General features: G+C 44.7%; 2 protein-coding genes across 4 annotated transcripts; one reads left to right on the top strand and one right to left on the bottom strand.

Annotated features, from left to right (window-relative positions):
• The first annotated feature begins 12,299 nt into the window (after window positions 1-12,299).
• Window positions 12,300-15,368, top strand: LOC123135943 (NADH-ubiquinone oxidoreductase 20.9 kDa subunit). 3 transcript variants are annotated; one of them, XR_006466371.1, is made up of 3 exons: window positions 12,306-12,608; window positions 14,262-14,713; window positions 15,055-15,368. XR_006466371.1 is itself a non-coding variant. In XM_044555211.1 (2 exons), exons 1-2 carry the CDS (start codon window positions 12,455-12,457, stop codon window positions 12,857-12,859), a joined length of 309 nt encoding a protein of 102 aa, XP_044411146.1. In that variant the 5' UTR covers window positions 12,300-12,454; the 3' UTR covers window positions 12,860-13,146. The 3 variants fall into 3 exon arrangements, 1 of the variants encoding a protein (XP_044411146.1); XR_006466370.1 differs by lacking the exon at window positions 15,055-15,368 and having other exon boundaries at window positions 14,262-14,500; window positions 14,614-14,839; XM_044555211.1 differs by lacking the exons at window positions 14,262-14,713; window positions 15,055-15,368 and adding an exon at window positions 12,705-13,146 and having other exon boundaries at window positions 12,300-12,608.
• Window positions 15,369-15,887: 519 nt separating this feature from the next.
• LOC123135941 (putative F-box/kelch-repeat protein At3g17280) lies at window positions 15,888-20,868 on the bottom strand. The gene is made up of 3 exons (XM_044555210.1): window positions 19,678-20,868; window positions 18,277-18,376; window positions 15,888-16,302 (listed from the first exon to the last, which is right to left on the bottom strand). The coding sequence occupies exons 1-2, from the start codon at window positions 20,837-20,839 to the stop codon at window positions 18,324-18,326; spliced, it is 1,215 nt and encodes a 404-aa protein (XP_044411145.1). The 5' UTR covers window positions 20,840-20,868; the 3' UTR covers window positions 15,888-16,302; window positions 18,277-18,323.
• Window positions 20,869-23,646: the final 2,778 nt, after the last annotated feature.

Raw genomic sequence — 23,646 nt, 5'->3', positions numbered from 1 at the left:
GGTGATGAACTCCTTCACCCAAATCGCTTCATGTGCTGCCTCCGAGGCTGCCATGTACTCCGCTTCACACGTAGATCCCGCCACGACGCTCTGCTTGCAGCTGCACCAGCTTACTGCTCCACCATTCAACATATACACGTATCCGGTTTGTGACTTAGAGTCATCCAGATCTGAGTCGAAGCTAGCGTCGACGTAACCCTTTACGACGAGCTCTTCATCTCCTCCATAAACGAGAAACATGTCCTTTGTCCTTTTCAGGTACTTCAGGATATTCTTGACCGCTGTCTAGTGTTCCTTGCCGGGATTACTTTGGTATCTTGCTACCAAACTTACGGCAAGGTTTACATCGGGTCTGGTACACAGCATGGCATACATAATAGATCCTATGGCTGAAGCATAGGGGATGACACTCATCTCTTCTTTATCTTTTGCCGTGGTCGGTGACTGAGCTGAGCTCAGTCTCATACCTTGTAACATAGGCAAGAACCCCTTCTTGGACTGATCCATTCTGAATCTCTTCAAAATCTTATCAAGGTATGTGCTTTGTGAAAGACCTATGAGGCGTCTCGATCTATCTCTATAGATCTTGATGCCTAATATATAAGCAGCTTCTCCAAGGTCCTTCATTGAAAAACACTTATTCAAGTAGGCCTTAATGCTGTCCAGAAATTCTATATTATTTCCCATCAGGAGTATGTCATCTACATATAATATGAGAAATGCTACAGAGCTCCCACTCACTTTCTTTGTAAACGCAGGCTTCTCCATAAGTCTGCATAAACCCAAACGCTTTGATCATCTCATCAAAGCGAATGTTCCAACTCCGAGATGCTTGCACCAGTCCATAAATGGATCGCTGGAGCTTGCATACTTTGTTAGCGTTCTGAGGATCGACAAAACCTTCCGGCTGCATCATATACAGTTCTTCCTTAAGATGCCCGTTAAGGAATGTTGTTTTGACGTCCATCTGCCATATCTCATAATCATAGTATGCGGCAATTGCTAACATGATTCGGACGGACTTTAGCTTCGCTACGGGAGAGAATGTCTCGTCGTAGTCAATCCCTTGAACCTGTCGATAACCCTTAGCGACAAGTCGAGCTTTATAGATGGTAACATTACCATCCGCGTCCGTCTTCTTCTTAAAGATCCATTTGTTTTCTATCGCTCGCCGATCATCGGGCAAGTCTGTCAAAGTCCATACTTTGTTTTCATACATGGATTCTATCTCGGATTTCATGGCTTCAAGCCATTTGTTGGAATCCGGGCCCGTCATTGCTTCTTCATAGTTCGAAGGTTCATTGTTGTCTAACAACATGATTTCCAGGACAGGGTTGCCGTACCATTCTGGTGCGGAACGTGTCCTTGTGGACCTACGAAGTTCAGCAGTAACTTGATCCGAAGTACTTTGATCATTATCATGGTTTTCCTCTTCAGTTGGTGTGGGCATCACAGGAACGGTTTCCTATGCTGCGTCACTATCCCGCTCAAGAGGTAGTACTTCATCGAGTTCTACTTTCCTCCCACTTACTTCTTTCGAGAGAAACTCCTTTTCCAGAAAGCATCCGTTCTTGGCAACAAAGATCTTGCCTTCGGATCTTAAGTAGAAGGTATACCCTATAGTTTCCTTAGGGTATCCTATGAATACGCATTTTTCCGACTTGGGTTCGAGCTTTTCAGGTTGAAGTTTCTTAACATAAGCTTCGCATCCCCAAACTTTTAGAAACGACAGCTTAGGTTTCTTTCCAAACCATAATTCATACGGTGTCGTCTCAACGGATTTAGACGGTGCCCTATTTAAAGTGAATGTAGCTGTCTCTAGAGCGTATCCCCAAAATGATAGCGGTAAATCGGTAAGAGACATCATAGACCGCACCATATCCAATAGAGTGCGATTACGACGTTCGGACACACCGTTTCGCTGAGGTGTTCCAGGCGGCGTGAGCTGTGAAACGATTCCACATTTCTTTAAGTGTGTACCAAATTCGTGACTTAAGTATTCTCCTCCACGATCTGATCGTAAGAATTTTATCTTTCGGTCACGTTGATTCTCCACCTCATTCTGAAATTCCTTGAACTTTTCAAAGGTCTCAGACTTGTGTTTCATTAAGTAGACATACCCATATCTACTCAAGTCATCTGTGAGGGTGAGAACATAACGATATCCTCCGCGAGCCTCAACGCTCATTGGACCGCACACATCGGTATGTATGATTTCCAACAAGTTGGTTGCTCGCTCCATTGTTCCGGAGAACGGAGTCTTGGTCATTTTGCCTAAGAGGCATGGTTCGCACGTGTCAAACGATTCATAATCAAGAGACTCTAAAAGTCCATCGGCATGGAGCTTCTTCATGCGCTTGACACCAATGTGACCAAGGCGGCAGTGCCACAAATATGTGGGACTATCATTATCAACTTTACATCTTTTGGCATCTACACTATGAACATGTGTAATATTACGCTCGAGATTCATTAAGAATAAACCATTGACCATCGGAGCATGACCATAAAACATATCTCTCATATAAATCGAACAACCATTATTCTCAGACTTAAATGAGTAGCCATCTCGTATTAAACGAGATCCAGATACAATGTTCATGCTCAAACTTGGCACTAAATAACAATTATTAAGGTTCAAAACTAATCCCGTAGGTAAATGTAGAGGCAGCGTGCCGACGGCGATCACATCGACTCTGGAACCATTCCCGACGCGCATCGTCACCTCGTCCTTCGCCAGTCTCCGTTTATTCCGCAGCTCCTGCTGTGAGTTACAAATATGAGCAACGACACCGGTATCAAATACCCAGGAGTTACTATGAGTACTGGTAAGGTACACATCAATCACATGTATATCAAATATACCTTTGGTGTTGCCGGCCTTCTTATCCGCTAAGTATTTGGGGCAGTTCCGCTTCCAGTGACCCTTCCCCTTGCAATAAAAGCACTCAGTCTCAGGCTTGGGTCCATTCTTTGACTTCTTCCCGGTAACTGGCTTATCAGGCGCGGCAACATCTTTGCCGTCCTTCTTGAAGTTCTTCTTACCCTTGCCCTTCTTGAACTTAGTGGTCTTATTGACCATCAACACTTGATGTTCTTTCTTGATTTCAGCCTCTGCTGACTTCAGCATCGAGAACACTTCAGGAATGGTCTTTTCCATTCCCTGCATGTTGTAGTTCATCACAAAGCTCTTGTAGCTTGGTGGGAGCGACTGGAGGATTCTGTCAATGACCGCCTCATCTGGGAGGTTAATGTTCAGCTGGGTCATACGGTTGTGCAACCCAGACATCTTCAGGATGTGCTCACTGACAGAACTGTTTTCCTCCATCTTACAACTGTAGAATTTGTCGGAGACATCATATCTCTCGACCCGGGCATGAGCTTGGAAAACTAGTTTCAGCTCTTCGAACATCTCATATGCTCCGTGATGCTCAAAACGCTTTTGGAGCCCCGGTTCTAAGCTGTAAAGCATGCCGCACTGAACGAGGGAGTAATCATCAGCGCGAGACTGCCAAGCATTCATAATGTCTTGGTTCTCTGGGACGGGAGCGTCACCTAGCGGTCCTTCTAGGACATATTGTTTCCTGGCAGCTATGAGGATGATCCTCAGGTTCCGGACCCAGTCCGTATAGTTGCTGCCATCATCTTTCAGCTTGGTTTTCTCTAGGAACGCGTTGAAGTTCATGTTGACATTAGCGTTGGCCATTGATCTACAAGACATATTTGCAAAGGTTTTAGACTAAGTTCATGATAATAAAGTTCTAATCAAATTATGAACTCCCACTTAGATTAGACATCCCTTTAGTCATCTAAGTGTTACACGATCCGAGTCGACTAGCCCGTGTCCGATCATCACGTGAGACGGACTAGTCATCGTCGGTGAACATTTTCATGTTGATCGTATCTTCTATACGATTCGTGTTCGACCTTTCGGTCTCCGTGTTCCGAGGCCATGTCTGCACATGCTAGGCTCGTCAAGTTAACCCTAAGTGTTTTCGCTGTGTAAAACTGTCTTACACCCGTTGTATGTGAACGTAAGAATCCATCACACCCGATCATCACGTGGTGCTTAGAAACGACGAACTGTAGCAACGGTGCACAGTTAGGGGAGAACACTTCTTGAAATTTTATAAGGGATCATCTTATTTACTACCGTCGTCCTAAGTAAACAAGATGCATAATACATAATAAACATCACATGCAATTATATAGTTGTGACATGATATGGCCAATATCATATAGCTCCATTAATCTTCATCTTCGGGGCTCCATGATCATCTTGTCACCGGCTTGACACCATGATCTCCATCATCATGATCTCCATCATCGTGTCTTCATGAAGTTGTCACGCCAACGACTACTTCTACTTCTATGACTAACGTTTAGCAATAAAGTAAAGTAGTTTACATGGCGTTATTCAATGACACGCAGGTCATACAAAAAAATAATGACAACTCCTATGGCTCCTGCCGGTTGTCATACTCATCGACATGCAAGTCGTGAATCCTATTACAAAGAACATGATCTCATACATCACAATTCATCATTCATCACAACCTCTGGCCATATCACATCACATGATCAATCGCTGCAAAAACAAGTTAGACGTCCTCTAATTGTTGTTGCATCTTTTACGTGGCTGCAATTGGATTCTAGCAAGAACGTTTTCTTACCTACGAATCACCACAACGTGATTTTGTCAACTTCTATTTACCCTTCATAAGGGCCCTGTTCATCGATTCCGCTCCAACTAAGGTGGGAGAGACAGACACCCGCCAGCCACCTTATGCAACTAGTGCATGTCAATCGGTGGAACCGGTCTCACGTAAGCGTACGTGTAAGGTTGGTCCGGGCCGCTTCATCCCACAATACCGTTGAGCAAGAAAAGACTAGCAGAGGCAAGTAAGATGACAAAATCCACGCCCACAACAAAGTTGTGTTCTACTCGTGCAAAGAGAACTATGCATAGACCTAGCTCATGATGCCACTGTTGGGGAACGTTGCAGAAAATTAAAATTTTTCCTACGGTTTCACCAAGATCCATCTATGAGTTCATCTAAGCAACGAGTCTAGGGAGAGAGTTTGCATCTACATACCACTTGTAGATCGCGTGCGGAAGCTTGCAAGGTGATGATGTAGTCGTACTCGACGTGATCCAAATCATCGATGACCTGCGCCGAACGGACGGCACCTCCGCGTTCAACACACGTACGGAACAGCCACGTCTCCTCCTTCTTGATCCAGCAAGGAAGGGAGGAGAGGTTGAGGGAGATGGCACCAGCAGCAGCACGACGGCGTGGTGTTGATGGAGCTGCAGTACTCCGGCAGAGCTTCGCTAAGCACTATGGAGGTCGAGGAGGTGTTGGGGAGGGAGAAGGAGGCAACCAAAGGCCAGGGCTTGGGGTGCTGCTCCCATGCGCCTCTCCACTATATATAGGGGTGGAGGGGATGTTTTCTTGCCCTCCAAGTCCATTGGGGCGTTGGGAAAGGTGGGGGAAAGAAATGCCATCATTTCCCTTCCCCACCGATTGTTATCCCCCTTTTTTAGGGATCTTGATCTTATCCCTTCGGGATATGATCTTATTCCTTCTAAGGTGGGATCTTGGTGCGCCTTGACCAGGGGTGTGGGGCCTTGCCCCCACTACCCACGTTCATGTGGGTCCCCCCATGCAGGTGGCCCCACTTGGAACCTTCTAGAACCTTCCCGGTACAATACCGAAAAATCCCGAACATTTTCCGGTGGCCAAAATAGGACTTCCCATATATAAATCTTTACCTCCGGACTATTCCGGAACTCCTCGTGACGTCCGGGATCTCATCCGGGACTCCGAACGACTTTCGGATTTCCGCATACTAATATCTCTACAACCCTAGCGTCACCGAACCTTAAGTGTGTAGACCCTACGGGTTCGGGAGACATGCAGACATGACCGAGACGACTCTCCGGTCAGTAACCAACAGCGGGATCTGGATACCCATGTTGGCTCCCACATGTTCCACGATGATCTCATCGGATGAACCATGATGTTGAGGATTCAATGAATCCCGTATACAATTCCCTTTGTCAATCGGTACGTTACTTGCCCGAGATTTGATCGTCGGTATCCCAATGCCTTGTTCAATCTCGTTACTGGTAAGTCACTTTACTCATACCGTAATGCATGATCCCGTGACCAACCACTTGGTCACATTGAGCTCATTATGATGATGCATTACCGAGTGGGCCCAGAGATACCTCTCCGTCATACGGAGTGACAAATCCCAATCTCGATTCGTGCCAACCCAACAGACACGTTCGGAGATACCTGTAGTGCACCTTTATAGCCACCCAGTTACGTTGTGACGTTTGGTACACCCAAATCATTCGTACGGTATCCGGGAGTTGCACAATCTCATGGTCTAAGGAAACGATACTTGACATTAGAAAAGCTCTTAGCAAACGAACTACACGATCTTGTGCTATGCTTAGGATTGGGTCTTGTCCATCACATCATTCTCCTAATGATGTGATCCCGTTATCAATGACATCCAATGTCCATGGTCAGGAAACCATAACCATCTATTGATCAACGAGCTAGTCAACTAGAGGCTTACTAGGGACATGTTGTGGTCTATGTATTCACACATGTATTACAGTTTCCAGTTAATACAATTATAGCATGAACAATAGACATTTATCATGAACAAGGAAATGCAATAATAACCATTTTATTATTGCCTCTAGGGCATATTTGTACAAATAGAAAGGCGCCAATTCAATTGATTGTCATATTCAGAAAAGTATATATGTGTGCAGTGGCTTCTATCTCAATTTTTTTATGTTGTTTGTGTTTGAATTAATTAGGACTTTGACCATCGTGTTTATTCAACCTTCAAGGTGGTTAGCACTCAGCAAACTATTAGTATTCTGTTGGTACCTCGTTTTTCTCAAGCTCTGAAGACATGCACAAGAATAGGTATGGCTACATGCTTTCTATATCTGTCAGCTTCATAAAGCATTTTGAAGGGGTGCATCTTGTTGGAGAGGTCTGGTATGCATATTTAATCAAAGAAAACATAAGTCTTTTTATGTAATAAAGATTTATGAAAATTTGGACTTTAGATTGTATCAGGGACACTTTTCATGATAAATTACACGAAGTTTGTATCTTGGGACATCTTCATACCGACTTATGTTCAATATTAGGATATGTCCGCTCATGTGCCAGTTTTGAGGTTTTGTTAGAAGTTCACGGTCTGTTCTTAGTTCCTGCATGTTTTTTCACCTTTCTGTAGAGATTTGAGTATAACTTAAAGTTCTAGATGTATATAAGCTTGTGAGTTAACTAAAGCTCACTTGATGGTTCTAACTAAATTCTGCAAAAATATGACCATGACAGAAAGAGAAATGGAGGTTTAGAGGCAGAGTGGATGCCTGCATCAACAACTTTATAGATTGAACTACACTTTGCTAGATGACTCAAATTTTAGAACGTGAGTGTTATCTTTTGTAGAATTTAGTTAACAATAGAATCAAGTCAAGCTTAAAATAAGAGATCTACTCTCGGATATTGAATTTAATCCCTTTCTTGCAAAAGCACCAGAGATGAGTGAGGAGGTTATTCAATATTGAATTTAATTCCTTTCTTGTACCCATGATCGATCTACTTCCATACTACAAGCTTGCACCTGATCAGGTTTCTAACTTAATTCAGTTTTGTTAGATCCGTCGATGATGTAAACAACATATTTCACGATATGATGGTTGGTACTTCCAGTTTTGCTGTACTCTGTCATTTGCAGTTGTGGAAACGACAATGCTCTATTTGCTTATTTAAGATCATGGTGATCATTTTTGCTAGCAAATGTGTATTTTAATTTTCTCCCCTTATTGTTGCAGGTTAGAGTGCAGCTTTCAGATAATTTTCTTCCCTCGGGATATTTGAAGACTGTTTGTTACCCATCAAGTTCAGGAAAACCAAGGGTATCATATGAATTGGATTACGTAAAAGACAAAGAGATAAAAGGTACGTGGTTGCATTCATATAGACACTGATTTATCCTTACTAGGGCTTAATCAGGTCATGTATGGTTCATGAATCTGCTATTGATTTACAATTTTTTTTAGAAGTTTCTAGAACATAGGTCCAGCATGTTCGATTAGGAGGGTTGCATTGCTCTGAATGTATGAATTAAGGATGCCCCGATGTTTTGAGTTTAGATGTGATAATTTAATTTCAAAAAAATCATAGATTTGTGCAGTAGTGGCATAGTTGTGACGCCTCTATAACAATTCTATAATTGAAGGGGTATTTTATTTACTATCTCCTCTAACTAAATTATTTTGTGGTTTGCCTAAAAAAATTATGGAGTTTTTTTTTCAGAATTATGTTATCTATCTTGCGCCAAATTAACCACTTCTTTCTGAACTGTAGAGTCCACTATGGTTAATTTTATTATCATAGCAAAAGAAATCCAGTTTAATCATGATATCATGACCATGTGAACTAGGTATGCAAGGTTATTTCTCTGACTACTATGCTGCCAAACAGGAAGCTACACCGGTTGTTTCTTTGGCAATTACAAATCAGCATCCATCATCTACAGACACCAGAGGAATATGTTGTTGGAGAAGGTGCAGCGTTGCGGTGAGCAGCAGGTTGTGTCGTCGTGCTGGTCACCCTCGGCTACGATGGTGTGCAGTCCTTGGCACCGGGAATCGCCCTGGGATGTCGTGGAGGGGAGAGGAGGGGGTGTGGCGTTGAGAGCAAGGTGCGAGCTAAATGACGTGGCGTCGAGGGGAGGCGACAGTGAGAAGCCATGGTGGGCAGAGCACGCCAGGGAATTGATATGTGAGTGTGACCGTTGCAACGTGCGATGAGTGAGAGGGTGAATTGTTTTTTTTAAGGTAAGAAGAGAAGGATCGGTTGTTTGCTTCAGGAAACGGTTTTGCTATGAGAGAAATGTCATATACTTCGGTATATAGAGAAAAATCTCACAAATCCTAACAAGTCATTTCTAGCAGCTCACTAGCAAGTCATTCAGTTAAACAACTATCTACCACATTGTTTAATCTGGGGTTTACCCGATGCCAAGTGTACTATATTGCTAGATTTAATTTAACCGATGTGTTGCTCCGTATGTATCTCGGCATAAATGGTTCATCAGGATTTAATATAGTGATCTTACTTCTGTTGCTTCCTGGTGAATATAAATTATATTGCGTTTTCATGGAAGCAGGAACCCCGTAGTTGTGTAGTAGGTCGCGGAAGAGGCAGCCAGCGAGTGCGGGCTGGTTGGGAAGGTGATGCCTGCGATTGCAACCATGCCGGCGGGCAGGGAAGGGTCTACGGTGGCCGTCATGGTGTTTTCGAGGGAGAGCAAGGCATCCACCATCGCACAGCCGAAGAAGACGAAGCTTGCGTCGAGGTTGGCCACCGTGGCTGACGTGAAAGCTAATGGACCTTATGGCCGGTGACGGGTCCGCCAGTGCCGCACTGTCTCTGAACTTGGTGGAGACGTGGAAGGAGAGCGGTGGCGCCGTGAAGACCTCGGCGTCTGCTGCCGCGACCACGACCATGACCATTGCGTCGGTAAGAAAGTTGCTAACTGTATACATATCCCTAGGTTCAGAAACATTTTGATCTAGAAAAATTGTGAACCTGAGTTGTACTTTGTCTGCAACGATGTACGTAGAGCGGTTACTGCTACACTTACCAAGCCAGTGATATTGAGAAGCACATTGAGAGATTTTCCCAGAAATCATATGCCGTGAAGGGTTCCGATGCGAAGTTGCTGAAAGGGACCGTAAACATAACACACGCCTTTTTTCTTGCTTTCCAGAAGACAAGGAACATGACACAATATTTTTCTGGATTTCCAGAAGACAAGGACGAGGACCACAACAAACATCCTGTACTGTGCTTGCCATGTTAAAATTTATTCTAGAGTCTTTTTTATCAGATTGAGTATGTATTTGGTACTGCTGGTTTGATTTCAAGAGATGTCCTATTGTACAGGAGTTGGAAGACAAAAGTACTGATGCAACCATGGAAGGGGTGGAAGGTAAAGCCATTCTGAGGGATATATGAACAACAAAGAACTTATTAACCTTTTTTAAAAAACTTGATGATGAATTGGTTACTATAGTCCCGTCAAAATATTACCATATGTGAAGAATATTTGAAAGATCCGTTTTGGAAGTGAGCTTATTTTGGAAGTATCATTAAGAATTTGGTGGCAACGTACGTTTAATAAATTCTTTTTTGTGTGTGGCAGTGGTGTTTTCCCATCACACTGTCTAAGCATGTCTTTATGTACTGATTCTGGATATACCATGATGAATAGTTTCTAATTTCTTTCAAAAGTTGCTTTCGGAAAATATTTGACGATGGTTTTTTCTCCCAACCTGGCAAGGTATTTTACTACCTATATTAATTACTGGAAGGTGTGATTTTGCTGGAAGGTTCACTTGGTACTGATTGCCATACCTACACTGGGGAATCCTTTGCCCAATTTGCAACTGGAACGTGAAACATTCGGAAGGTATGCAAACATGTATCATTGTTTCATGGGAAATGGTATAACCATGGAACAATAGTGCATATATTGAGTGTTGTATCATATTAGCACCCTTTCCATTCTGGACACCTGTCTCTTTGTCATAACGTGGATATAGTGTGATGCCTATGGGAAGAAGTGGTGCTTTGATTTTTTAAATTTTTTTTTGAGGAGCCCCCAACTATCAGGTACTAAATGGAGAAAAGTCCAGAATATTTGAACATGCGATGGCTGTATGATATGTGTGTAATCCCTTCATAAACTGTGTATAAACTTCAAATAATACCTATATCCGCAATGATCTCGTCGGTGACTCCTCAACGGGGATCAGCGCCGGCTCAGGTTATCGGCTTGCGGCTACTGAAGGGGATCGTCGTCGGATCCTGGACGTGATCGGCGGCTGGTCCTCAAAGGGATCACCGCCGGATAAGGGGATCGGCGCGCGGCTCCAGAAGGGGATCGTCGCCGGATCCTAAACGTGATCGGCGGCGGGTCCTAAATGGATTGGCGGCGTCTCCTGAAGCGGATTGTCCGATGGAGGGCGGCGGCTTTGATGTGCGAGGGCGGAGGCGAAGGGATGGAGGGCGGCGGCGAACAAGGGCAGAGAGTCGTGCGTGCGAGTGGTTCTCGCTCGAGGGCAGGTGACCTCGCTCGTACGTGCGCGTGATTGGGTTTGGTTTTTTCGCTGGTTTATTTTCGTAGGTTGTTTTTGGGGTGCGACGGGAGGTTAGCCCCTGGACTGCGTGGGGGCATCGCTACGAGGTTTTTTTGGTTCGCGGTTGGCCACCGTAGCCGGCGTGAAGGCTAACGGACCTTAAGGCCGGTGACGGGTCCGCCACTGCCGCACTGTCTCTGAACTTGGTGGGGACGTGGAAGGAGAGCGGTGGCGTCGTGAAGACCTCGGCGTCTGCTGCCGCGACCACGACCATGACCATTGCGTCGGTAAGAAAGTTGCTAACTGTATACATATCCCTAGGTTCAGAAACATTAGATCTAGAAAAATTGTGAACCTGAGTTGTATTTTGTCTGCAACGATGTACGCAGAACGGTTACTGCTACACTTACCAAACCAATGATATTGAGAAGCACATTGAGAGATTTTTCCAGAAATCACATGCCGTGAAGGAGCGAAGTTGCTGAAAGGGACCGTAAATTCATCGAGTTTTTCACAACATAATGATGTCAAAGCGATGATATCTCATAACAAACCAAAAAAGGATGCCAATTTAAATGTTATCACACAATGTTATTTTTCAATGTTATTATCAATATTTTCTTTGTGAAATTGTCTTTTGTATTCAACTAATTTGGCTCATTTTGTTGTCTAAGTTGGCTCACTTTTTTATGATGTCGACAGACTATGTTTGTACCTCTAGAGATATTCCAGTCATCGAATCAATCATGTCTGCCCCCAAAAAAACCTTGTTCGTGGACATTTGAGATGCCTTGTTATCAATCGATAATTTGGAATGCCTTTTGAAAGATGATATGTTCTTACACGATGGTGTAAGACTAATTGCATAAACTTTGTAATTAATAATTGCAACGAAATTATATATATATATATATATATATAATCTAAATGTTGACTATAAGTGATATGTTCTTACACGATGGTGTAAGACTAATTTAACATGTAACTCTTGTAAACTCTTATTTAAGAGCCCGTGGCAACGCACGGGCACTCTACTAGTAAGATTTAAGTTTAGACAAATCTAATATGCGGAGGGAGTAAGAAGTGTAAACAACCCGACCCGTCTTTCAGAACCTGGGCTGTAACAAGCCCGGCCCACAGCGCCCCACTGTGAGACTGAGAACCCGAGAACCACACCGGACACACCTCTCAGCCCCAGCGACCAAATCCGCCACCGCGCCGCCGCCGCCGGAAGGAAGGAAGAGAGCCCCGCAGCGCGCGATGAACACCGACATCACCGCGTCGGTGAAGCCGGAGTACCCGGTGGTGGACCGGAACCCCGCCTTCACCAAAGTCGTCGCCAACTTCTCCACGCTCGACTACCTCCGCCTCTCCACCATCTCCGCCGTCTCCGTCACCGTCGGCTACCTCTCCGGTACGTCCTCCTAGCCCCCAACCTTCTCCCCGCAGGACTACCCTCTCCACTTCGCTCCCAGTGGCTCAGATCCTCGTCCTCGGGCGGTGCTCGCAGGGATCAAGCCGGGGATCCGCGGGCCGTCGATGGTGACGGGGGGCCTCATCGGCGTCTTGGGAGGGTTCATGTACGCCTACCAGAACTCCGCCGGACGCCTCATGGGGTTCTTCCCCAACGAGTCCGGGGTCACGCGCTACAAGTACAAGCTGTAGTAGCCTAGTAGGAGGAGGCGCCATTTCTCCTCGCTTCGCTACCGCAAAAGTGTTACATATTTTCATCTTTCTATATCTAATCTCGTGTGAGCTGCACTTGGTGTGGGCAATGCAATGGTCTTGGTTGAATAATTGTTGTACCTTGCTGCAAACTAGCGAGGGATTCATGCTATGATTTTACTCGTCTTGTTATGACCGGATCATAATTTGGTCGCCATTTCGGTGAACTTCTTGAATTGGGGAAATGTTGTGTTAACATGGATTTCAGTACCAGTTAACTCTCTATACACGATTTTTTTCCCATGTGATCTGGGAGGTTGCGATATTCGATATATAATGCTTCTCGCATTGTCTTCGATCGATCCAGTCAGCTGAATTTTTGTGTGTTTGGATTTCCTTCGGTTTGTTCCGCCTGGTCTGGTTTTCTTCACCCCGGATGCACATTGCGCAGTGAGGCGGTACAGGGGAGGCGGTACCGAGGGTGAGGGGATTACATCTGCACTGCTTCCCACTATTTCCTGCTGCTCCAGGGTTTCGTGCTACTTCCCCGGGGGTTTGGATTGCCCTCGGCGGGTGCTGCCCGTCGATTCACGTAGTCGGCTTCTCTTCCTCCCCTATTTAGATCGGGTGGCGGCGCCGTCGTTGGCATCGAGGTGGGTGTTGAGCGAGTGATGGCTCTCAACACGCCTCCCGTATTCGCCGATGCCAACAAGCCCAGCTCCCTCCGGCCACCAGCAGGTAGCACCTCGCGAATTATTTTCCCTCTCTTAAAAAAGGTGTGCAAGGGGTTTGATATTCAACCTTAATGATCCTTGTTTACATTAATATGGTTAAAGCCCGTCGATGTAATACGAGCGAACTATTAACTTTGTCATCCACATTTCTTTTAGAGAGTTGACATCTGAGTTACAGAGTCAGAAGACCCCCATTTCGGACTGGTACACCTTATTATGGCTGAATCTCACCAATTCTGGCCACATTGGGGAGCATAATTTCAATGAAGCGTCCTTTTCACCATGTTATGATAAGAACTTGAAAAATCCACTCCATAAATCGGTGTTGGCTATTTGTTTGGAGGGTCTGTAGAAGTTCTGCTTCTGACTAATTGGAACTTGGCAGAAGTTGGTACAAGCAATCCTTGAAACTGTGTCCAAGATTGGTTTCGAATCCTGCTCAGAAGCGACCACATGCATAATTGCTATTCCTTGTGCAGTGCATATCAATAACAGTGTGGTGTAGCTATCTTATAATTTATCTTTGTTGTTTTTTCACTTTTGCTGATTTTGTTTGTGGAGTAGCTGGTAATATTTGTTTTTTTAACCTTTTTCTTTAGTTTTGAATACGTAGGTTCATTATTTTTCTTTTTATTGATGCAAAAATTCATATGTAATTGCTACCACAGGTTTGCTGCTAGATGACCTTCTTGGTGCTGAAACAACAAGCAGCTGCAGCTGCTGCTACATGCAAGCTGGAGGAGCACCTGGCATATTTGCTTACAATGATGAACAAACAGGGCAAATGACTACAGAAACAACTGCGGATGGAGAAGTGGTTCTTGGAACCCCAGTTGCTTCTCCTGTTAGATAATGGGGATGTGCATACTGATATCAGCCCTGAGAATGCTGTGGTCCAGGGACAGAGGTTTGCATTACTTCTGTCCTAGACTTGTGCTGCCATCTTTCTTTGCACGGTCTTCTGTTCATAATAAATGTGATCTACCATGTGTTTCGAACTTAATTTTTTTGTGTGCGCAGAAGATCGAGCAAATGTGTTGATTACTTGGTTGAAGCATCTGCTGCAGAGGTTGGGCGATCACTGCTACTTTAGCTGCTATAAAGGCGACACAAGTTAAATGTGAGATGGAGCATTTTACCATATTGCTTTGCCTGTAATAACCAATATAGATTGATGTAGTTTCATGGAACATACAGAATTCTGTCGCCATGTTGAGTTTTACTCATGAAAGTTGAACTTTTCTTATCCTGTTAGATTTCTTCTTTGCAAGTTCTAGGAATTTAGTTCAATGGTAGATGAATCTTTAGTTGATCAACAAGTGAAATAACCAGCGAAATTAATGTTGATTGGCATAACTGTTCTTATATGGGGAGATTGACTGTTACCCTTGTGTCTAACTGCTTTTCAGCTACGTTATGATTAATTAATTAATCTCATTATTCTCTCTCCACCCCACCCAGGGGCCTGGCTACATGGTGATGGTGAGGAACGGCAAAGAAATCTATGCATGAGGTTTATTTTGAATTTCCAGTGTCTTTGAGAAGGATTAAACTTGTCTGTCGTTGCACCGTTACCTGGTACTAGCATGCATGGTGATCTGTATGTATGTAAGCTGTTGTTGAACCAGAAGCAGTAAGCTGGTTGCTGCCTTCATGTTTGAGTTCTTTATATATGCAAGTCGAGCAATTGTCAGTTGGGTGAAGGTACATGCTCTGTAAAATTGTTTGCTCCGATTTTTGAAACAATGTTCACCGTATGATCCTAACCCTAACTGTTCGCTAAAAATGTGAATCAACAAAGACTTGTCCTTTCTCATCTCTGACTAGTTGATGCCACTCCTCGGGCATCGTGCCATTTGTTCCTGCGGTGCCCACTGGCGGAGCCAGACGGACGGCATGACATTGCTGGGGGCATTGACCATTTGGACATTTGAGGTGGTTGCAAGCCATTCAGCTGCACCATTTCACGTTAATAAAGCAACCCAACTCAGCAAAGCTTTTCGCCACACCTTCAAGAAAGAAGAAAGCTATATTTAGCGTGTTCAACATAGCAGCACTCATCCATTGCCGTTACTCCCAAATGGCCATGGTAGGGGGGAACTGTGTCATCCAGTAATGAAGAGAGACATAGTACTGATCGGTCACCGCTCCCTAGACATAAGATCTTAAGAAGCTGCATGATATGGCAGTTCTGACAGTGAAGGTTGTTGTCTCCTCTTTTTTTACCACTCTGCTTAGCTACAGAGATGCAGATAGAAAAAATTTAAATCAGTGGGGGGTGAAAATACTTCCAATCAACTTGCAACCTTCTGGATGTATTTCCACTGGAACAATTCATGTCAGGACAGAGTACAAACTTGGGCATACTACAAATCACAAGGTGAAACTCTACCCAACGGAACTCGCATCCTGCTCATTCTAATGACAAACAAGGGATGTATCTTCTCCTGGATTCGGTCACCTTCATGATCACCGTGTCATCGTCATGTCTTTTGAGAAACACAATTTTAATCTATTGTGACAGCACCATGGGGCATATAACATCAGCCGAGATGTAAAGAAGCTGAAAACTCAACCAGACGCAACACTAATACTTAATTCAAGCAAGTCACCGGCAAATCCAGTACACACAGACCCCTTCACAATGGAAGAACCTACACCACACAACCCATTTCTGCATCTCAGCCGCCGGAACGTAGTCCTAGATACCTGCGGCCCCGCGGGGCATCAATTTCATCAGTCAAACCAATTTGTACAATTTATTCATGGAAAAGCCGCTAAAGTTATGTATCAGGATGACACAAACATTAAACATTAACTTCACTACAGTACTATTGAGGAAATTGTGCGGAAAAATTCAGAAACTGAATCGTCTCAGCATTATTGGACAGAACCAACATTAGAAATAGAGAGCAGCTATAGGAGGACGGTTAAAAAAGAATTATGCTACACCTTCAACTCTTATTGCTGGCGTATTCTCAAGTTTTTGGCCACATCTGGTATTCTGGTCTCAGTAAAGGCTAAAAGACAAGTGGTTCAAATCACCCCATTATAGGGAAATACTGGACATCCTAGCTTATCGAATCATTTGAAATATGCCTTGTTATGGCATATGAGGGGCTCATGGAGTAGCAAAGCCGAACCGTCTCGTTTCTAGCTTATAGACATACTGTTCAGAAATAGATACTCCCTCCGTTCGAAAAAACTTGTCCCAAGCTTGTCTCTCAAATGGATGTATCTAGCACTAACTTTGTGCTAGATACATCCATTTGAGGGACAAGGTTTTTCGATGGAGGGAGCATGAGCTAGCCAGTCGCTAACGGATCAAATTTAGTTACACTTGGGCAGTAAGCCTCAAGTGAGGGGTCCTGCATGATCCTACTAATACTCTAATGGAGACACCTCCTTCAGACAAAATAGATGCCATCTTTATTTACTCTCCACAACATCAAAATACTTACTTCAACTATTTCTATAGCATCTCTAATATAATTAATACTCCCTTCGTCCGGATATACTTGTTGAAGAAATGGATGTATCTGGAACTAGAATACGTCTAGATACATCCATTTCTCCGACAAGTATTTCCGGTCGGAGGGAGTATTTAACATGCCAGTAAAAAATGCAATTCATGACCAAAGCAATATTTATGGTAGAATCTAGCCATGCCATTTTGATCATGTGTTCAGTATAAAGTGCTAAACATCTAACGTGGCAGAAAGTGGAGAACATACAATGCCCAGCATAGCTACATATACCTTGGACCAGACAAGATATGTTAGTGGATGGTGGCCAATTACATATGCAAATTAGATAGACGGTGAGAGATGCTGATCGTTTAAGCAAACCGACTATCACAAGAATTATGATCCAGTAAAATTTCAATAGCCGCAAGCAAAAAGATACTAATTGGTAATATAAAGTTTAAAGAAAGCATGTTCTACAAGTATTTTGGCAGTTATTAGTTCACTAGGTACCATAATGGTCCAAGATAAGCAGCAATGTGAAATGACATAGTCATAAGCCCATTTAAATAAAGTGTGAAGCAAATGTTCATGTATTGTCAGTTATAAACTACTTGCACAAAGGAAACTACATAAAAATAACACTAGGACTAGATAGATGCATAACCCCAAAAAACTAACCAAAGGCATGTAGCGACTGGTAGTAAAAAACAAAAAGGAAATCAAATGCAGAACACGAAAGAGGATGCATTTCATTATGCTAACAGTTAACATATGCACGAAAAGCGGAAGGGTCTCAAGTCATCAGTTCATCTTAGGAGCTAGAGGGAGAAGAAACTACACTAACAGAAGGAACCAGGTGAGAATTAAGGTGGTAACTGAAAGCAAGGCAACTGGATGAACAAAGAAGGCAAACAAAAGAGCACATCCAATAGTGAGGGGCGTACAACATCAGCAAATAAAAGAGAAGGTAGGTGGGTGAAGGCACGTGAAAGGGAATATAGAGTTGCTGATGAAGGCACAAAAGGATGAGGAAGCTGGGCCTGGAAGAAAGATAAAAAATGCAGCCTGCCATGAAAGCGGGATAAGAGGTGGCCAAGCAGGAAACATCTTAGTCCTCGCTTATAATTGGATACTTGAGAAATGGCAGTAAAAAGAAAAACAATACATTAAGAAAACAGTACTGATACCTCAGCATACATGCAGAAGATATGCCTACCTGCTCAATCAGTACACCACGGCAGCATACATAGCCAGATAATCATCTTATGTATTCTGCAAAAGACCAGCCCCATCGTGTCCACCACCAATGTCTGTTTCTGCAAGCATAAGAAGTAATCAAGTCAAGCAACCAATGACATTCCAACAAAAAACCAAATAGATACGAGGAGGCATCAACAATATGTTTAGATAAACTCACAATAGCTGTTTGGGAAACAATATCAGTTTTATACCAGATTAGGAATGGATAAACAAAACCAAGCCTACTGTCAAATTTAATGAACATTTCGAAAAAGTATAAGCTGATTACTATCTTAAAAATGATTAAGATGCACACTCAAGATTATTAACTGGTCAGAAGAGGCAATTTATCCAGAATAATTAAGCTCATTTCATGGCACATCAGAATAAACAAAATATAGGTATACTGATAAATCCTAGCAACAAAATAACAAGACTATTCAAATTTAGATTATCTTCAAATGAATTTAGCCTAAAAAATCATACTAAGAAACCATAGCAATAAAAGTGATCAAGACTATTCAGATTTATATCATCTTAAAATAAATTTAGCCCGAAAAAAGAAATGATCTCAGTTTATTTGTTTTCCCTGGTACAAATGAATTTGCTACTCGTGCTAGGGACTCTCCTTAAGTGATAAAATGAAAAGTTATTCAGCAATATTGACTGAATTTAGTAGCAAGATTAACAGGGAAAATAAATATTGAATGAAGGAAATAGGATGAGCTTGAAGCTTCTAACTGTACCAATTGAGCTACCTATTTGACATTTCAGTTGGTTCAAGCAAGTTTCTCAAGTAGTTGTTGGCTTCAACCTCCAACTACCATGTATCATCTCAAGAAAAAACTGCGCTGTAGCTATGCACTAAAACTACCATTGTACAGTATATGTTAATAGGCATAGAACATTGAAACATAGTTCAACTTTAAAGAAATCATTTGCCAATCTTGGTGTTCATTGTTCTATTGTATGAATATTCATTTGTTCTATTGTATGAATATTCATATAATGAACTTAATAAAGACAGTTTGTTAGTTCTGACTTGAACCACAAGAATTACATAAATGAAGCTGACAGTAGACCAATTGCAGCCCAATGCCTGGCTACAGAGCATAAAATAAATTAGATACCACTAACAAAAAAAATCTAGATCATAATTATTCATTAAAACGCCACCACACAAGAATCAGAACAGGAATATTACATAAACAAAATCACTTAATGTAAAAAAGGCCATCAAGTAGTAAAAGAAACAGGTGGTATGACACTACTTAAAATTGCTAACTTAAGGCAAAAGGATGTGAGCAGAATTCTGCCAACACATTATTGAACATTAACTTGGTTTTGTTAAACCCAATATATGAAGGCATGTCATTACCTGCAGTGTAGACACTTTCGAATGGGCGACAAACAAAAAAGAAGTTGGCTTCTAAAAGTTTCTTGGACTGCAATGACTCGAGATGGACCATAAAGAAGACAGATGGTGTCCACAGGCACACCCCATTATTGTCCTCAGCAAATCCCAGTATCACAACGGGCATTTTCTCAGGTAAATTCATGGGAATTAGCTTGTCCAGTTCAATAGTTCTTCCTAGCACCCATGAAGCAACACCATGACAATCAGTTTTCCTCTTCCATAATTGGGCAATGTAGTCCAACTGCAGCACACAGAATAAACCAAGACCACCATCCTCTGCCTGCATCACGCAGATATCATAACTTCCCTTGGCAACCAAATCCATTGGCATCCGTATCACAGCTAGGACCTGCCTCTCCAAATCAAACTCCAGAAATCCATCCAAATTCCCAAAAAGCACCCAGTAAAGAGAATTCCGAACCAGCACAGCGGCCTTACATGAAATAAGCCGCATGCTCGCTGAAGCCTCGCATGGAAGCAGTGTCGAGACGAGATCACCCCATAATCCAGTCTCTGACGAGTACACACATGCGAGAGCTCGTCTTTGTTGTTTGTCCTCGTCGTCTAACACTGTCAAGGCTACATGAAAGTGTTGGGCATCTCCGGCAGCACGAAGCACCGCCCCACTGATCACATCATCTCTCGCAAACCTTGGTGGGACGGCAATCCGGTGCTGGTCGGCGGTGACAGGATCCCACACCAGGATCTGTTTACAAGACGCGTGGTAGACGAGTACCAGGCCATGGCGGCATCCGAGGAGCGCGAAGGGGTCGCCGTCGCCGCCGAACTTCAAAGAGAAGCGCCCGGGCGGGACACGATTGGGGGGCTCCAGAGCAGGCAGGAAGGAGAGCTCGCGAGTGCGAAAGCCTATGTGAAGGAAGCCGAGTAGGGGAGGGTTGCGGCGGTGGTGGAGGCGGAAGCGGCGGGCGAAGCGAGGGTCGGAGACGAGGACGCGCCAGCGCCTGCAGACGAGAGAGGCGCGAGGGAGGGAGGACGGCTGCGGGGGGAGGCGGAGGAGGATCTCGGAGAGCAGGTCGTCATCATCCAGGGGCGCCGCCGCCGGCGAGAGGGGGTGGCGGCGGCGGCGGCGGCGGCTACTCATCTCGCCCTCCTCAATGCGCATGCGGGGATGTGGTGGAGTGGAAGCAGAGCAGGCAGCCCAAAGCGAAGGGGATCGGGCGTACTAAAAGAAAAGGCCCCCCCCCCCCCCCCCCCCCCGCCCTCGGGTCGCCCCCTTGGGCGACTCGGGGGCGACTAGGATTCCGCCGCCGCCGCCGCCACCTCCCTCCACCCCCTTCCTCCCCCTCGCCGCTACCAGAGACGGCCGCCGGGAAGCTCGCGCAGACGCCGGTGAAGGTGGCGGCGGGGATCTCGGCGCTCCTCCCCCTCTTGGAGGCCCGTGGTTCCTGGGGAGGCGGCCCTTGCCGGAGAGGAGACGTCGTCGGGCGGTGGGCGGCGTTCGTAGGGGGTGCTGGCCAGCGCGCCCGGCAGCGCGGGCGGCGGGTGGCTGGTGGAATCCGGCCGCAGCGTGATTTGCTTCGTCAGATCTGGAGGTGCGAAATCCCTATTCCCTGATGCCTCTCTCTCGCCTCCGGTGTGGGCTAGCTTTCTGGCTCCGGCGTTGGTGCGTGTTGGTGGCCAGCTAGGGAACCAGGGGAAACCTTGGCCGGTCCGGCCGGCCCGGCGGCGGCAACGCCCAAGGGCGCTGCTTTCCTCCATGGGGGCGCAGCCGAGGTCCCCTGCTTTCCATCCCGACCCCCCTGCCCGGGTGAAAACCTTATCCTCGGCGGATTTGGCGGCAGCGGCGCCTTGCGCGTCGTGACCTTGCTGGAGGCATCGTCAAGGGTGCGGGGCTCGGTCGGGAGGTTCTGCAGGAGAGGGATTGAGCTACCTCTTTTGCGGCGTCCGATTCCTTGAAGCTCATCTCCAACTAGTTGGACATGAACTGTGGCGGAGCAGCCGGCGAGGTATATCCCAAATCGATGTGGTCATCCCATGTCCACCTTGCGAGGCAAGGGAGACATTCTTCCAGCTCTAGGGTGAGCTTCTCGAAATCCCGACGGTGCGGCGCCTACGAGCCATGGCGAGGGGGAAGGGTCCCTCTTCGGTGATTGAGAGGGAAGATGTTGGTTCCTTTCTTCTCTAGGTGCTCCTGGAGCACGGTCCATCCTCGAAGGTCGGCTATGTCCTGATGTGCTGCTCCGTTTCTGCATATGATCCTAGTGTGGAGTGCTTGGCCTTGACTAGCTGTTGTGCGGCTTGTGGAGGTTGTAGTGAGTAGGCTTTTCAGTGTTCCCCGTTGTATCATTCTGACCGTTGTAAGTTAGGTTGTCTGTTGTAACTCCTGGCCGGTTGATGGCTTTGTTAATTCAAACCCGGACTCTTCGCGAGCCTTCGTTCTGAAAAAAAAGTGAAGGGGATCGGCCCAAAGCATTGAAGAAATCACCTGTAGGATGCGCGTGTCTGTAGCATTTTTTTTTGAGTTGCAGTGTCTGTAGCAAAAAGTGCTAATAAGACAACTCTGTTTTTGAAGGAGAAGTTAGTCTCATTAATGTTCAGTTTTTTGAGAAAATGATCAGATCTATCATAAAAGTTCACTGGAAGTTTAAAGCATCTCAAACATAATAAAAAATTATCCATATTCTGAGACCACCGAACGAGCACTACTGCCGTCAGAACAAGCCGTTGTCGCCACTCCTCTACTGAAGCCGGCTTCACCTTGCCGATAACAACCGAAAAGTCTTCATGTGTGTGTCCCTAAGGATCAGCACCCTGCAGCCTCAGTTGTCGCCGTTGAACCATTGCATAGATATGAAGCACCTGACACCAAATCTCATCACATGACGAGAAATGTCCAGACGGACGAAGTCAAGGATGATTGAATCCTGACAGATAAACCTAAGAGAAGAAGTGTGCCGTCCGCCCGAGCGCTGCGCATGCGAGGACTAAAAACCCTTAGCCTAAACTAACTACTAACCGGAGCGGAGATACCTGGATTCCGCTCCTCGCCACCCGCCACCGGAGCGGCAGGCAGAGGGAAGGCAAATCCATGGGTTCACGTGGCGAAGCCTAAGGAGAAGAGTTTGCCCTAGCCACCTAGGGTTAGGGGAGGAAACAAGAGGAAGTCTTGTTAATTTTAATTTGTTTCCTAGTTGTTGCTTCCTAGAATCATGTGTGTATGATCTTCTCTTAGAAAACAAGCCCTGCATTTTTTAAATGATTTTCGTAAACTATGGTGGTTTCCAACAACTAAATCTGTAAAACTAATTATGTTTTACTTTTAAAGATATATTTTTTTCACCCGTAGAAACACTTTTTGTGTGATGGAGACCATCTTGATGATGGATGGAAGGGCCAATGTTACTTTTCCCATGTATAACAGAGACATACGGCTCATGTTTGCAGTTCGCACGATGAAAACACTTTTGTAGACATCTAAAAAATCGAACCTATTGTAATTTTTTTTGCTTGAAACAATTTATCAGTGCAACAGACACATATTACATCTACAGAACAGTTTCTTCGCTAAAGAAAGAGGCATACAAGAAGCACATAACATTGAAACAAATTTATTCAATATGGCCAACGTTTTACGATCTTTTTGCGACATAAACACCTAAAAGACGATGAATCGTGTTGAAGGGGCTGATCATGGACGAGTTGTACAGCTTAGCAAGCTAGCTCCTTCTCGCCAATATGGCAGAGAAAGAGAGCGCATGGGGGTGTGGAACATTGAACAACATTGAACGGCACATAGGTGCAATGGATGAAGCACATAGGTGTGGGTAAAGCAAAAGTTAACTACCATAGATACATATGTGAGAAACGATGTATCATGGTTACATGAAGACCATATATGAAGACAAAAAACGCATGCAGCATAGGGTTTTTTCACGTAGTGTGTTCTCGATCGATGGTAGGGATGTAAAT

The sequence above is a fragment of the Triticum aestivum genome, chromosome 6B (genome assembly GCF_018294505.1).
Source record: "Triticum aestivum cultivar Chinese Spring chromosome 6B, IWGSC CS RefSeq v2.1, whole genome shotgun sequence".
In the NCBI taxonomy this organism is placed as follows: Eukaryota; Viridiplantae; Streptophyta; class Magnoliopsida; order Poales; family Poaceae; genus Triticum; species Triticum aestivum.
This window is presented reverse-complemented; position numbering and strand designations above follow the sequence as displayed.